The sequence below is a fragment of the Monodon monoceros genome, unplaced genomic scaffold (assembly GCF_005190385.1).
Source record: "Monodon monoceros isolate NGI ecotype Baffin Bay Population unplaced genomic scaffold, NGI_Narwhal_1 Super_Scaffold_18, whole genome shotgun sequence".
NCBI lineage: Eukaryota > Metazoa > Chordata > Mammalia > Artiodactyla > Monodontidae > Monodon > Monodon monoceros.
Window position 1 is genome coordinate 149,502,844 of NW_021703774.1, and position 17,219 is coordinate 149,520,062.

A 17,219-nucleotide genomic window follows, 5' to 3' on the forward strand; every position below is an offset into this window, starting at 1 on the left:
GAACCACATATTGTATGATTCAATTTGTATGAGATATCTAGAATCGGCAAATCTATAGAGACAGATAGTAGATTGGTGGTTGCCTAGGGCTGGGGGAGAGGATGGGGGGTTGGTTAGGGATAATGATTAAAGGGTACAGGGTTTCTTTTGGGGGATGAGGAAAATATTCTAAAATTGATTGTGGTGATGGCTGCGAAACTCTGTGAATACAATAAAAGCCATTGAAATGTACACTTTAAATGGGTGAATTATGTGATATGTGAATTAAATCTCAACATAGCTATTTTTAAAAATTAATGAATGGGGCTTCCCTGGTGGTGCAGTGGTTAAGAATCCACCTGCCAATGCAGGGGACACTGGTTCGAGCCCTGGTCCGGGAAGATCCCACATGCCACGGAGCAACTAAGCCCGTGTGCCACAACTACTGAGCCTGCACTCTAGAGCCCGTGAGCCACAACTACTGAGCCCGCGTGCCACAACTACTGAAGCCCACGCGCCTAAAGCCCAGGCTCCGCAACAAGAGAAGCCACCATAATCAGAAGGCTGTGCACCTCAACAAAGAGTAGCCCCCGCTCACCGCAACTGGAGAAAGCCCATGCACAGTAACGATGACCTAACACAGCCAAAAAAAAAATTAATGAATGACTAAATTTTGAGACCAAGCCAATCCTCCCCAATCACCATGCATTAGTAAGCCAAGGAAAACTCTGCTCTCCCAATTTTTAGAAGATTGGCTTGAAGTTATGAAAAAATAAACAGCTTCCCCCAATTTCTAAGTGGCTTTAGCAAAGGGAATAAATTGCACTTAAGTGCTTGGAATCAGAATCTGAGCCCAAAGGGACTTTAAAGATTACTTAACTCTAATACACTCAGTTTACACGTGAGAAAAGCACTGTCTAGAGAAGTTAAATAACTTTGTAAGACCATTTAGCTGGAAAGTGTCAGATCACTGTCTCTTGACTCTGAGTTCAATGCTCTTTCCCCTCACAAGGCTTCCATGATGCTTGAAGGGTAGAAACAACATATTAACAACATTATTAAATTATAAGAGCCCCCCCACAAAAAAAGAACCAACGACTGTCATGTAGTATTCTTTAACACCTGCAGAAAGCCTGATCTAGAAAAGTTTTGCTCGAAGACTCTTAAAAGAAAACACAAGCAGCTCAACTTCCTTGATCCACATTATGTTGAAGAGCAATATATAGGTCAGAGGAGAAAGTTTTAAAGAGAAGAGTATGTTATTTACTCTCATCTATACTTATTAAAAGATACAGGGAAAGTAAGAGTGAGCCTGGTAGCTTCAGATGGATTTCTGAATTTATAGATTTCTAAATTGTAAGAGGGAAAATTCCATACTGATTCAAAGGCCAAATTTATCCTCCAGAAAAGCCCAATACTAAAAAAAAACAGATAACAGTTGTCACAGACTTTTCACTCTGGAGAGAACTGTGCTCGAACACAGGGAATAAGAGTGGGGGCTGAGGGCCCCTTTTGGAGTAAGTAGAGTGCGACGGGGGGCAAAGTGTGAGGCTCTTCGCAGATGAGAATCCTATCGCCTCTTTTGAGAGTTCCTTAAGTCTGAAGGAATCTGACAGTGGTAACAGCCAGCCCTGATTAACAAAGATTCTCTGAGGTTGAGGAGGATTCTAAAATCCACCAAGGGTATCTTTACTTAACAGGCAGGCACTAATGCTCAGGGAGTAGAGAATCCAAGTCCCAGTGTAGAACCAAAACCTTCAGTGGGGGTCGAGATGCATTCAGGGTGAAATCAAGCCCTGAAAACTCAGGTCTAGGCAGACATGGTCACAAACCACCACCATACAGTCACAGTTGGGCAACAAAGGAAACTCCTCTCCTCAGCATCTGACCAGCACGACTCCATCAATCTCTTAAATTACACTCCACTGCCAGTCTCCATCTCATGTGGCCACAGCACAGAGGCTGCGCAAGAGAGAGTGCCTGGAACCATTAGAGCATTCTCCCACCCTGTGTTCAGCTAGAGAGCCTCAAAGAGGCGGAGAAAAACTGAGAACATTAGTAAAACTTTGGAGTTAAAAACTTTTGCTGGTTTATCTGGAATTCTTAACTAAAATTCCAGGAAGGCCAGTTGCTTCTAGACTGCATACATGACTAAAGATGGAAAGAATTAGTCCATCTGTTAGATTAAATGCTTTCCTTCCTTTCTACCCACTAGCCTCCGCAGGCAGTAGAAACTGACCAGAGAAAGCCTTCCTCCTCCTTTTCAGGAGCTCATGCTCTCAGTTCTGTCTCACTGTTTCAGCCTTTCTTGAAGTTCTCTTTGGGATACTTTATCAGCTACCAGAACCCAGAGATATATCAAGGATAATGTGAATAAAATCTCACTTAAAACTCTAGGGGTTTTGTTTTTTTTTTTTTTTGCAGTACGCAGGCCTCTCACTGCTGTGGCCTCTCCCGTTGCAGAGCACAGGCTCCGGATGTGCAGGCTCAGCAGTCATGGCTCACGGGCCCAGCCGTTCCGCGGCATGTGGGATCTTCCAGGACCGGGGCACGAACCCGTGTCCCCTGCATCGGCAGGCGGACTCTCAACCACTGCGCCACCAGGGAAGCCCTAGGTTTTTATTTTTGATGGTTCTGGCATATGAGCAGAACTCTTCGATTTGTAGGACTTGTGTTCTAAATTAGGTTATTTATATATTTCAGATGCTTACATCCTTAAATCTCTTTTATAATTGGACCAACAGTGTTCTCAGCTAATAAAGAGGAATTGATTTGCTTATGCAAGAACAAACTGTTTCCTAAAGAGATACTTGGGAATCCAAGAGATTAGGTCAACTAAATCTAGCACTTGAGGGGCTTGGCTGTTTTGATCTTACATCATTCTACTTGCCAATGGCAACACTAATGTAGTTCATGTGTCCTTGGGGAGCAAAGCAAAGGATGCCTGAATTACAAAAAACAGATCTGATCCCTAATTCTCAGCCCAAAGTTCAAAGAATTCCAACATGGAGCAATGATTCTGATGAGCAGTGAATCTCTGTGAAATATTCCAAGATGAGAAAATGCCATTGGAACTGTAAGGCTGGGGGCCTGAGAAGAGATGAAAAATTGCCAAGGATTTAAGTAAAGCTCTGGCTGGCCTCCAATTTCTAACAATGCTATGTGTTCGTCTAGTTTCTCCCTCCCCGGCCTCCTGTCATCACACAGAACTGAGGCAGAAGTTCAACAGGCAACATCAGCTGCAAGTGAAGAGCAGGAGGTAGAGCACTTGCATCCAGCTACAGAGTTTAGGGGGGCAAGCCTGAGGCAGGGTAAATTCAGTTCTTCCAATTGTTAAGAGATGAGGTATGAAAGCAGAGCAAGGTGGGGGCATATTTAATAGTAACAGCAAGTAATTCTGGCCAGAAGCCTCATGCCTGCTCTTTAGCTCCATCCTTCACTAGCTGTATGACCTTGGGAAAGTCACTTCATTCTTCTAATTCTCACTTTCCTCAACTGTTAAAACTGAAAGGATAAAATACCTTTACCTCCTTCAGGGTTACTGTAAGGATCAAGTCATATTAGAATATGCTTTGTAAGCTAAAAAGACTACTGAGCTATTATTTACTCAAGGTAACAAATCCTTACTGGATATTTCTCATGCTCCGGGTGCAGTACTTGGCTGAGACAGTGCACAAGTCCTAGACCTCAAGGAGCAGAGGACAACAACGTGTGAACACACAAGCCCATCTCTTCAAAGTGGTGTGGCACAGAGATGGAGTTGCAATTAATTTAGTCCAAGGGATGGAGGTCAGAGCCTCAGGAAGGGGATACTGGACCTGGGTCTTGAAGGGTAAGTGGGTGATGGCCAGGCAGAGGAGGACAAGACATGCATTCAAGGGAGAGAGAAATGAATAAGCAAAGAGGTATGAAAGTACAGTGTTTAGGAAGCAGTGAGATGTTTCGTACGGCTACAGCACAGGCTATGCAGGGGACAATGCCTGGTTGGAAACAGGCTGTGAAGGGCTCTGCACCATGACAGAGTTATGTGCCACCAAACCAGAGGCAACTAACTGGTAAATGTTGGAAGAAATTAGAGGAAAATTGCAGGGTTTTTTCTCCCTGTCTCTCTCCCTTCCTCCTTTGTCCCGACTAAAAAAAAACAGGACACAACATCAACCTTCAAGTTACAATCTGGCAGAAAGATGAATGTTGCAGGTGCTGTAACAGAAGGACATAACGAATACAGGGAGGGCACAAAGGAAAGGCCAGTCAATTCCAGGTGGGAGAGTCAGGAAAGTATCTATTGAGGAGGTGTTAAGTTGGTGTTGTCCAGGCAGAACAGAGCTGGGGAAGGTAATCCACGCAGAGGGAGCCCCATGAGCAAAGATACAGTGTCATAAATAGCATGGCAAACAGTTCAGCAAGAGCTTAAGGTCTGAGAGGAATATGACACCATGAGCCTGGAAAGGTAGGCAGACCGGTGTCAGCAGTGCAGAGGTTGAGAGCACAGGTGCCAGACTTTAGGCTGCCTGAGTTCTAGTATTTTAGTTCTTCTTCTTTCTAGTGATATGACCTTGAACAGGTTATTTAGCCTCTCTGAACCTCACTGATAAAATGGGACTATTAATAGAATCTACAGCATAAGGTCAGTGAAGAATTAAATGAGATGATCCATATAAAAGACTCAGTACAGAAAGTCTGATTTACAGTAAGCACTCAATAAACTACTACCATTATCATTACATTTGTTCTTATAGAAAACTTTATTAGGAAACTATTATGGCCAAGTCAAGAGATGAAGAGGCCCTGGGCTAGAACAGAGGTAATGGGGATGGAGAAGAGAAACCAGATGCAAGCATCTTTCTGAGTTCGAAGTGATTGATTGTAGTTGGTGACAGGGAGAGATGATGGGCAGGACTAAATACAGTACGATTCTAGGTTCCTAACTTGGACAGCTAGGTACACGAGTGAAAATACTGGGCAATTTGGGATGTGTTGAATACAGGACATGTCTGGGTAACATCCAGATGACCGTGTCAAGTACACTGTGAGATACAGGTCCTGGGCTTAGGAAAGAATGCAGGAAAAGGCTCTATCATCACCTCCTTATCTATATCTTGTAGTTAGAAAATCGCCCTCATTTGTAGTTAAACAAGTGGCCCTAACGAGCCATGTTTGATTTATGTAACCATCTCCCCGGCCATAGTTTACGGAACTAAATAGATAGACCACTGACCCATGGAGGAGAAGAAAACCTCAGCCAACCAGACTGCTTGTGTTTGCATCTTTATTTTTTTATTTTTATTTTTTTTCGGTACGCGGGCCTCTCACTGTTGTGGTCTCTACCGTTGCGGAGCACAAGGTCCGGACGCGCAAGCTCAGCGGCCATGGCTCACAGGCCCAGCCGCTCCACGGCATGTGGGATCTTCCCGGACCAGGACACGAACCCGTGTCCCCTGCATTGTCAGGCGGACTCTCAACCACTGCGCCACCAGGGAAGCCCTGTTTGCATCTTTAGAATCATGTAGCTGCAGGGGTTTACATTACCATTTGAGGGACAGCCACCGTGGCTCACACACAAGCAACGGCAGGAATGCAGAGAACTAAATGTAGGAGACACACAGAAAGATATAAAAATGAAGAAACACAAGGCCTCATAAAGAGAGAAAGAGAGAGTAACTGCCCAATAAAGTTTAGTTTTCATAAAGCTCAGATGCATCCAGACACCAGACTCTGGAGATCACCCTGTAACCCTTTCAACTTATGATTCCTTGCATTCCATTTAACCAAATGATCCCCGTGGCTAACGCAAATGAGACTGCCAAAGAATACAGAGTAGAAAACAAGAAAATGGTTAGGACCCAGGGAACGTCAACATGGAGGACTCAGAAGGAGCAAGAGAAGCCAGTGAAAGAGGCATTCATGGAGGGAAAAGGTAACTGAGGAAAAAGCAGTGTCCCAGAAGGCAACATAAAAGACAGCTTTAAAGGAGCAGTGAGGGCTTCCCTGGTGGCACAGTGGTTAAGAACCCGCCTGCCAATGCAGGGGACACGGGTTCAAGCCCTGGTCCGGGAAGATCCCACATGCTGCGGAGCAACTAAGCCCGTGCGCCACAACTACTGAGCCTGTGCTCTAGAGCCCACGAGCCACAATTACTGAAGCCCGTGCCCTTGGAGCCTGTGCCCCGCAACAAGAGAAGCCACAGCAATGAGAAGCCCGCACACCACAACGAAGAGTAGCCCCCACTCGCCACAACTAGAGAAAGCCCGCTCACAGGAATGAAGACCCAATGCAGCCCAAAATAAATACATACATAAATAAAGTAAAATAAATTGAAAAAAAACAAAGGGAGCAGTGAGTTGGTCAACACTGTCAAATGCTACAGAGAAATCAAAAGAGAAGAAGATAAAACTAGGCTACTAGATACAGCAATTGAGAGGTCACTGGTAATCTTTCCCAGAGCAGTAATTTTTATAGCTCACAGTTATTTGAGTAATTATTGTAACTTAAAAACTTTGTTTTCAAATCTGACTGCCACATTAGTCATACTGTTTATCCTTAGGTGAGTATTTAATATGCCTCTGCCTTGGAATAATAATATAAAAATAATAATAAGATCTCCCTCCAACCCTAGCCATTTTGCTCTGTATTTTAAACTGTATGGGGGTTACACCTGAATATACATATTTTAAAAATTCATTAAACTGATCATTCAAGATTTGCATACCTTAAGAGAGAGAACAAAATCTCCTCTGCCCCATCCTTCCACATTAATCAGGTTAAAAAATTTAAAACAAGAAAGGGGCTTGTAAAATAGTATGTAAAGTTTGGTGCAAAGTGTTCTTGGAAATCCCAGGAATCACGCCACGGTATCCTCAACCTCAGCCTCCTCAGGTAATGGAGGTGTTACTGTCTTCACCAAGAAACTGATCAGTGGAAGTTTCCACGTTATTCGGACTATGTTAGATATTTAAAAAAAAAAAAAAAAAAAAAGTCATGCGTATCCCCATCAACTGGAGCACATGGCCAGTAACACGAACTGAGAGAAGGGACTGAGATCCAGATCAGGAGCAGCCAGAGGGGCCAGGGCAGCACCCACGACGGGGTCCTACCTTCATCAGGTGCTTGTTGACCCACTTGGTGAACGTCTTCTTCTGCACACGGTCCCGCTCATCTGCGAGGAAACAAGGAGAAGGCACTGGCTTAGCGCTACCCGGAAAGACGTTCCCCAACCACTGCCTTGCCCACACCCAGATTCTCCAGGACAGTGGAGACAGTTTCCTCAGGACCATGAGACAGCGTCTTGTTGTTGGGAAGGTTCAGTCTGTCTGAACTTCCTCTTCTGTCCTTACCATATTGTCACTTCATGCATTAGACAGAATCATGTGCCTCAAGAATCTTGTCATGGCAAGGTCTCCTTTGCATCGTAATTCTCCGGGGAGCAGTGATTCCCTGCTTCCCCTGCCCCCAGCAAGCTCCAAAAAGCCAAAGCTGTGAAAATCCCCAACAGAAGGGGTGGAGTGCCCTTGGCGTTCGGGACACCTATAGTGCAGGGTTACATCTCACCCTCCACACACTGGTCCTCTTGATCAATGCTCTCCTCCCACCCCCTCCTCCCCAGTACTCCCTCACTCCAGCTTCTTCCCCAGCCTCACCAACCAAGCTCTCAGAGCTGCCCACTATGCCCTGCCCCACACATCTCCTCCCTCCCTCCCTTCTCCCAAGTCTTACAGAGCCCCACTTTTTTTGGTAGGCAAACTGTCTTTCATTCTCAATTCTGTTCACCTCTTTAACAGAAACATGACTGTCAAGGCTTGACAGTGACTGCGCCACAGAGGCCTGATCCTGTGGAGAACTCTCCTTCTCCCACAACGCCACCTCCAGACCACTGATTCATCAGCTCCGTTCCTTTTCTACTTATTTGAAGCCCTTGCCCTCCACTATACCATCTTGTTCAAATCACCCTTTCTGTCATCGACCATTCCCTGCTGCCTGCCCCCTCCACGTGGCAAATCTACGTTAACTTCTCTTAACAACTTGGTTCACATTTACTATCTCCAAGGGTATCCTATGGTGTCATCCTCAAATTACTTCAGCATATGTGTGGACAGTGCATGTGAGCCTGCTTGGCTCCACTGACCTTCAGCTCCAATTCACAGCCAGCCACCACCATGCCACTTCCTGAGCCTCGTTCCTTCTCCAAACATACCTATTTAGCGGTCATCTTCATCAGTCTTTCATAGCTCCTCATCATTCTCAACCTTCAATCACTCCCTTCTTATTTTACCCTGTTTATTAAGAACACCTAAGATCATCCCAGTCTGTGCTAGACAACATAGTTAAGCAATTCAAAGCTGCAGTCACTAATACCCCAAGGAGTCTCACCTGCCTAACCTTCTACTAGTATGTTCACCAGGACAATCCCCAAACCTGAATGACTACCATGGCTTGACTCCTCCACTTCTTCTCCAACTCAGAGAAATTTCAGAAGAAAGTAGCAGAATTATATATGAGCTAGTAACTCTGGCTCACTAGTAATTCACACAAACTTCAGTTAGGTTTTCTCTCTCTACTGCCACAGTTATTCCCTTCTTACTGACTCCCAAGTAAAAGCCACATAGGTACCATTCTAAACAACACTAAGGCTTTCTCTCCACTTCCAGGTGGATGCTCTATCTTCTTATTTTTCTGAATCTAGAGCCATCCAGTAAGTGCTCCTTCATCTCTTTCTCTAACCTTACCTTTACCACCTCTTCCTTTCCTGCTTTATTTGCAAGGAACAGTGATCTCTTCCTATTACAGACCACAGAACTTAGGAATTAGAATGGATTTAGTCTAATTCCCTGCTGATTCACAAATCCCCTCAACAACAAAGAATCATATGTTCAGAGCTGAAAGGTCTGTCCAAATCTTGCACATATCTACAATATTACTGACTCTTAAAACTTAAGATAATAGAGAATTCACTACCTCATAAAGCAACACATACTAATTTAATAGTTCCATAACATGTCATAATCTGCATCCTTATAAATTCTACCTACTGGCGCTCACTTGGAACTGTTGGGATTTTTTTTTAAGTCTTATCTGATTTTCACTTCATAGAGTGCTGCAAGTATCTGAAGCCAGAATATTTATTAGATGTGACCACTGTCATTCCAACATATTTTGATCTTTTGATCTTCTTTAGATGCTGATTCAGGTATCTGACCTCTTCGTCATCCTTTCCAAGCCTCTATCACCTGCAGACTGAATCAGAATCAGCTTGCAGCTACAATCTCATCTACATCACTGACATTTGCTTTCTCTTCATGGCAAGCTACTTTTTTCCTCTCCACCTCTCCAAATGCTATTTATTCTTTAAAATTCAGCTCATTCATTCACTCATTTATTTTTTGAATAAGTCCTTATTAAGGAGCTAGCTGCTAGGAATACCCTGTGCTACACAAAGTCACAGTCCCTACCTTTAAAAGAGTCTAGCAGAAAGGAGAAATAACTTCAATGCAGCTTGACAAGTGCTGTTAACAGAGGGAAGCACAGAGCGCTCAAGAACGTAAGAGAAATGGCTAACCTGTCTGAGTAGACGAGGGACCCATGGGAGGTTAGTGAACGTTTCCAGGTGAGTGAATAACTAAACCTTAAAAGATGAGTACAAGTTAGCCAGAAAGAGAAGGGACAAAGCTACTACATGAAGTTCTACCTAGTGCAAAGTCACGGAGATAAGAAGGAGCTCATGTTCAGACAACTGCACAGAATTAAGGATGGTTGAAAGACAGGACGTGTAATAGGTAGTGGTGACACTTAAAACTGGATAGAATGGCATGGGTCAAATCACGGCCTTTCATGACAAGCTAAGGAGTCCAAACTTTATCACAAAGAAACTGGTGAGGGGAAGGTAAGGGAAAGTATTGAAAGATTTTAAATAGAAGAATGACACGTGACATTTGTGTTTGAGAAAAATTACTCTGGCAGCCTTTCCTGACAATTCCATTTCTCAATAGTCTCTTTGTTCTCCAAATCTTTATGGTACTTACTATGCTAATCACTCAATCCATACTTATATAATTATATAAATTCTGATCTCTTAATATGCTCATTCTTACTCATCAATGAGATCATTAACTCCTTGAGGAAAGAGATCATGCTTTACTTTTCTGCATGTCCCATAGCTTCTAACATCTAAAGCTCTACATTATAAGACTAAAATAAATCCTTCCCCTTACCTGAAGTGAAAGTCAGCTTTTTAGCTATTGGAAGCATGACTGATGAGAAACCATCTGATTTCCCTAGTGCATTATCCCCATAGGAGGGCTTGGTAGGTTAACAGAGTAACTATGGGTAGAAAATAAAGAAGACTCAATTGTGTTAATCGCATCTTCAGGTCTAAAAGAGCTGAGGCAGTGGACTGAAAAGAAATCACATGAATTCCACCTCTTTAAAATATTGGCTAGTTTAAAAGGAAATCTGTTAACTTTTTCTTTTCCATCTATGTATTGTTTAACCTATTATAGCAAGCCCATATTACTTTTATAATAAAAGAGATTCTATAAACAAAACCTGTTGTCTTCAGAGTGAGAACTTTGTAAAATTAGAAACAGACTATTCTTGGTTATAAGGGTAATAAATAGAGCAAAGCAGAGTGGACCTGGCATTGGTGAAAATGTGGTGGGCAGAACTTTTAGTTAGCTTTAATACTGTTTTTCCATTATGTTTGCAGGCCCCAGCAAAAAGGTGATACTTACTGGTGTATCTGAGTTTTTACATATTGGACTGGACAGTTTTTTTGGCCACACCACGCAGCTTACGGGATCTTATTTCCCCTACCAGGGATCGAACCCGGGCTCCAGCAGTGCAAACCCTGAGCCCCAACCACTGGACCACCAGGGAATTCCCTGGACTGGACTCTTATAGGTAATAGATAAACATTCTTGATTGGCCAATATATGATTAGAAGACTGGCTAAAGAAACACACAGAATGAAATCAAAGCCAAGCCACTTGTAAGAGTTCAGTCCACTGCCTCATTTCTTTTAGACCTGAAGATGCGATTACCACAATTGAGTCTTTTAAACTTTACTACCCATAGTTATGCTGTTCACCTACCGAGCCCTCTCATGGGGATAATGCACTAGGGAAACCGGATGGCCTCAAATCAGTCATGCTTCGAATAGCTAAAAAACTGACTTTCAATTCAGAGGGAAGAGGTCCAAGTACTAATTCTGAACGTAATTACTAAAAGCAGCGTGATTACAAGTCCTTCCCAAGAGCAGCTAGCCTGCTTAGAGCCAAGCTATAAGTTCCTCAGGAAAGGGTTTTATAGAACAACCTTGCCCCAAAGCTGGAGGATCCTTTTTTAGGATCCTATGTTGCAGACCAATCAATTACATGAACGTTCTCTCCTGATTTAAGCAGGATAAGAGGATACTGCAATGCCTGGATTTTAAGATCTTAATATCAGCAAGGAAATTCACCAGGTAAGCCAAAGAGCAACTTTATTACATAGACCTTCAGAACACTCCAGACGGCTCAGACTTTGAAAGTTTTTAATAAGTTTTAGGTTTGATTCCCTATACATAAATCCTTCATTTAATTCAGGCCTAGTGAAGATCTTTCTACCTAACACTAGAGATAGAATTTTAAGAAAGGTACCCTTATGTAAGAAGAAAACAGTCAATCAAAGGAAAGGTGATATTCTTCTAGATGCTTCTTGTAAGCTCAGCCTCACCAAAGGCTATGAACTGACCACGAAGAACCCAACAGGCCACTGCGAAATTCTTAGATTGAACATGTTGAGGCACCAATTAATCATGCGAGGGTTGCTTAATTAGAGGGATTTACTACTTGTTTCCGACTTTATTAAGACCACTACAGGACACCAAGCTACCAATACCTACCCTACTTATCTTTTAGTTTCATTGGCAGAGATGTCCCTCCTTGTTACCTAGGCAAGTCCTTCCCTCTGAAATCTGGATCCTGTATCTTCCCTTCTTGAGAACTTAATCCAACCACCACCCCCTAGCTTGTGTATCTTTAACTACTCCTCTCCTTTTCCCTGGGCTCCCGACCGGTGTGATGACAGCGCTCACTTCTCTACTGCTGCACCTCCTGCTCCACCATGTGACCTGGCTTCCAGCCCCACAAATTCACTGCAACTGCCCTCCCCACAGCCACCTAGCTGCCAACCCAGAAGACACTGGTGACCATTCCTTTACCTTTTAAACCCACTCTCCCTCTTGATTCTGAGACTTCATTCTACCCTGGTTTCCCTCCTTCCCCTCCTTCCCCTTTAACTGTTCCCTCTCTTCTGTTCACCCCTTAAATGTTTACTCATTCTTAGCCCTCTTTCCTTTTTATTCTGTATTACTACAGCTTCTTAAGATATCCATGGGCCTAAGGGTCCCTAAATGGATTTGTGGGGTTGGGGGGAGTCATAAACCACCTAAAATCGCATGCAAAATTTTTGGTGTTATGTACACTATGGGATGGAAAAAAAAAAAAACCAAACCTATAGATTTCAAAAAAAAGTAAATAATACCTGTTCTCTACATTCTCCCAGAATGATTTAATCTACTTCCACAGTTTCAACTGTAACCTGTACACTGACAATTCCCAATCCATATCTTCAGCTCAGGCCTTTATCCTAAACACCACTCTCATATGTCCAATGGACTCCTAAAAATTTCATGCTCATTTCAAGCTCAACTTGTCTAAAAATGAACTCTTCTTGTCTCCCTCTCTGCTTCTAATAGGTTTCCCTGCTATAATCTATCTGTCACTGCTTGAATGTCTGTGTCCTCCTGAAATTCATATGTTGAAATCTTACCCCCAATGTGATAGAAGTAGGAGTTGAAGCCTTTGGGAGGTGATTAGGTCATGAGAGTGGAGCTCTCATAAATGGAATTAGTGTCATTACAAAAGGGACCCCAGAGAGCTCTCTCATTCCCGCTCCACCATGTGAGGGTACAACAAGAAGACAGCTAGCTGTCTATGAACCAGGAAGAGGCCCTCATGAGACACCAAACCTGTAGGTGCCTTGACCATGGACTTCCCCACCTTCAGAAGTGTGAGAAATCAGTGTCTGTTGTTTAAGCCACTGAGCCTATGGTTTTGTTACAGCAGCCCAGACTAAGACACCACCCTCCTCAGTGCTGCCGGCACTGTGGACAACGCCGCCCACACTGAATCTTTATCCTAATAATATTAACAGATAACATTTACCAAGTCTCTACTTATATGCCAAGAACCTTACATATATTGTTTCCAATGCTCAACAACCCTGAGAGGCATTATTTTACTGGAAAGATAAAGCCCACAGAGGCTAAGTAACTTGTCAGAGATCACAAGGTAAGTCTGAACCCAGCTCTGCTGGATTCTAAAGCCTGATGCCTGCATTCAGGATAATATTTAAACTTTTTAGCTTGGGATCTAAGATCCCATATGATGTGGCCACTCTTCCCTCTCCACCCTTTCATAAAAACTCTAACTTCCAGCCTTGCCGAATGTACCGTTTTGCCCAAATGAGGCATGTGCTCTCACACTTCCATGCTTTGCATTTACTGTTCTCTCTGCATGGAAGATAGCTCCCCCATTTCCTTGACTACTCATTCTTCAGCATTCAACTCAGCTATCACCTCCTCCATCCCTTATATACACTAGTTGAGTGATCTCCCTCTTGTGCCCTATTTCAAGGTATCATAGTTTGCTTGTCCATCTGTCCTACTCTACTCTACTTGGAGCATTTTGAGGATAGGCCTGGGGTCGGAATGAAAGCCTGCATTTGAGGCAAACAGTTCTGTGTTCTATTCCAACATAGCCCAACACAGCATCATGAATCATTAAAAAAGCAAAGAGAGAAGAGCCTCTACTTGTTTCCCTGAGGGCCACAGAAAAATTACAAGTGGTTCAAGAAGCCCAAGAAGCACCAACCACCTGAAAATCTAAAAATGAAATACCTGGGACTTGCCTGGTGCTCCAGCGGTAAAGAATCCGCCTTACAACGCAGGGGATGTGGGCTCAATCCCTGGTCAGGGAACTAAGATCCCACATGCCGCGGGGCAACTAAGCCTGCGCACTGCAACTACTGAGCTCGCATGCCTCAACTAGAGCCCATGTGCGGCAAACTACAGAGCCCACGCGCCCTGGAGCCTACGCGCCTGAATTAGAGAAGAGAAAAATCCACACGCCACAACTAGAGAGAAGCCCGCTCACCACAACAAAGACCCGACACAGCCAAAAGTAAATAATATAAATAAATAAAAAATAAATCTTTTAAATAAATAAAGAGGGAAATAAATATATAGAAAGTTGGAATTGGCCTGTTCCTTGACCACATGAGGTCAATCTAGTAGCAGAGACCAATATGTAAATAAATAATCAACAATAACACCAAGCAAATAGCACACCAGATACAAGCTGCACAAAATCATGCTGATAAACAAAGCTGATTAATTCTGACAGAGGGACAGGAGAAGAGTTCATGAAAGGTGTGGTATCTGAAGTAAACCTTGGGTGACAAGTATGATTTTGGCAGCCCAAAAAGAGGTTAAGGAATTCCAAAGTGAAAAATAAGCACGAGCAGTGACTTGGAGATATGTGAGTACACAGGATACACTGGAAGGAATGGTGTGGCTACACAAAGCGTACAGTTAGCCATGTAATGAGAAGGAGAGCTAACAAGGTCACCTGAGACCACATCACTCCAGAGAGCAGGAATGAGGAGTATCTACTTAATTCAGTAGATAAAAGGATACCACTGAAATTTTCTGAACCAGAGGGTGTTTTGGAAAGATTAATCTGGCATTGGACGGAAGGCCAGACTGCAGCAGAGACACACTAAGAGGTAGAAGCAATTAGAGGCCTACTGTGTGTAACAGACCAAGAAAAATCTAAGAGCATGAATAGGGCAGGGGCAGCCAGATCCCCAACTCCAATGTAGAGGAAGAAACAATAGCCCTTAACTACTGGCTAGATGTTAAGGAAAGGGAGAATTCAAGATAATTCTAAAGTTTCCAGTCACAGGGACTTCCCTGGTGGTGCAGTGGTTAAGAATCCACCTGCCAATGCAAGGGACACGGGTTCGATCCCTGGTCTGGGAAGATCCCACATGCTGCGGAGCAACTAAGCCCGTGTGCCACAACTACTAAGCCTGTGTCTAGAGCTGGCGAGCCACAACTACTGAGCCCACGTGCCACAACTACTGGAGCCCGCGAGCCACAGCTACTGAGCCCACGTGCCACAATTACTGGAGCCCGTGTGCCTTGGAGCCCATGCTCCACAACAAGAGAGAGAACCCACCACGAGAAGCCCGTGCACCACAACGAAGAGTAGACTCTGCTTGCCGCAACTAGAGAAAGCCCGCGCACAGCGACGAAGACCCAGTGCAGCCACACACACGCACAAAAAAAGTTTCCAGTCACAGCAACTGGGAGGAGTGGTACCTGGAGATAAGGAAAACAGGTGGCACAGATTGGGTGAGGATAGGTTGGGTAAAGTAGAAGAAACATAATGAGATGTCAGGAGGCCCTTCCTGCAGACAGTTGGAAACTTAGGTCTAGAGTTCAGAAGAGCAGGCAGAATTGAGGATACAGATTTGATGCTAACAGTTGATAGCTGAGGCCGTGGCAGGTAGTACAGCCAGCCTATTTCAACAAGTCTTCCTAAATCACCACTTTGCTCGTATTACCCCTCTATTCAAAATCCTTTAGTGGCTCTCAGACGACCAGAGGCTCAAGCCCAAGTCCTTTGTTTCTACTGTCTACTACAACCCTCTGAAATTCAATTCCAGTTTTTATTCACTATGTGTTAGGTGGTTGGAAGAGATAAAGATAAGACATGGCCGCTAACCTGAAGAAATTTACAACCTATCTACTCTTCCAAATTTATCTTTAGACTCTCCCCTGCATGACTCAACTGCAACCATTCTGATCTCAGTTTCCAAACATACCTTGCACATTCTTGCCTTTGTTCACCTATTTCTCCCTACTGAAACATCTACCCTCTCTTCTTGTTTAATCTAACTTAGAGCCTCCTTACAAGGTCCAGCTGAAGTCAACTTCTTCCTTTACACCTTTCTGGCTATCCCAGCCATCTCTGGATGCCTGTGTTTATTTAATTTACTTGGCACCGAACATATAAAATCTATTGTTAGTTATCTTTACATGTAAATCCAATTTCTCTAACTGAACTTTAGTTCTTTGGAGTCAAGAACCATATTTTAAATTTTGTTAAATATCCAACATTTAGGACAATAGTAGGCACTCAGGAATGCTCATTTATTTAACCATATATACTATGTGAGAGCCCACTGTGTGCCAAGGTTATATCTATATGGATACTTTATGATGGTATTTTCAAAGTCAGACTAAAAAATATTCTCAAATGATAATTAAAAGACTGCTTTTCAGCATAGAGCAGGGATCTCCATTCAGACGTCCCTTCCACAGTCACAGCTTTTCTAAATTCTTCTTGCCACATCTACACCCAGGAGACTTCACACCACTTAATGTGAGCTCAAAGAAAATGGTCTGAAGTGGAGATCAAGCAATTAAAATGTTTACCAATAATATACAATGGCACCAGTATTATAAATGATTCCTTTCCTTAGAAGTATATAAGTCAACTTTGGGAGGTAAGAATGACCTCAATATTTATTGTGTTTACTCTGTGTCAGGCACTGTGCAAGGCCTGTCTCATTTAGTATTGATATTTGACTTAATCTTCATAATTCTATCAAGTACACATTATTTATCTTCATTTCATAGTTCAAATTGAGGCTCAGAAATGCTTATTAATAATTTGCCCAATGTCACATGGCTACTAAGTAGTAGAATTGAGATTCAAATCCAAGTCTGTCATGGACTTTTAACCACCACACTCTCCTGCCACTGTGAAATTATCAGAAGGCAACACAATATAGTCCTATATAATGAAGGGAAGAGGAGAGGTGCAAACTATAACTATAATAGGGATTCATGAAAGGTATCTGTCACCAAGACTTGGTGAAGACTCAGAATGTCTCAATGAGGATTGAGACATGGGAATTTAGGGAAGTGATAACTAGGGACTTCAGTGCAAAATTAAAATTTTATGTTATTTCTTAGGAAAATCTGAACTTTGTTACCAATAATTCTTTGCCCTACTGGGAATCAGAGAGTACAAGGCAGAAGTCAGATAAAGAAATAAGCCAGTAGTAAGCCTGGTGGCAAAAGAAAGAGCCACAGAAATAGAACGAGAGGCTTATACGGAGAAGGGAAGAGGGAG

At 43.2% G+C, this 17,219-nt stretch overlaps 1 protein-coding gene across 18 annotated transcripts in view; it reads right to left on the reverse strand.

Annotated features, from left to right (window-relative positions):
- The window catches only part of MACF1 (microtubule actin crosslinking factor 1), a 342,346-nt gene that overhangs the window by 211,650 nt on the left and 113,477 nt on the right, over nt 1–17,219 (reverse strand). For all 18 annotated transcript variants that reach the window (XM_029231096.1, XM_029231102.1, XM_029231098.1 and 15 more), the window contains exon 2: nt 7,074–7,135. In XM_029231096.1, the coding sequence (XP_029086929.1) occupies nt 7,074–7,135 (62 nt within the window). The remainder of the gene's footprint in view (nt 1–7,073; nt 7,136–17,219) is intronic.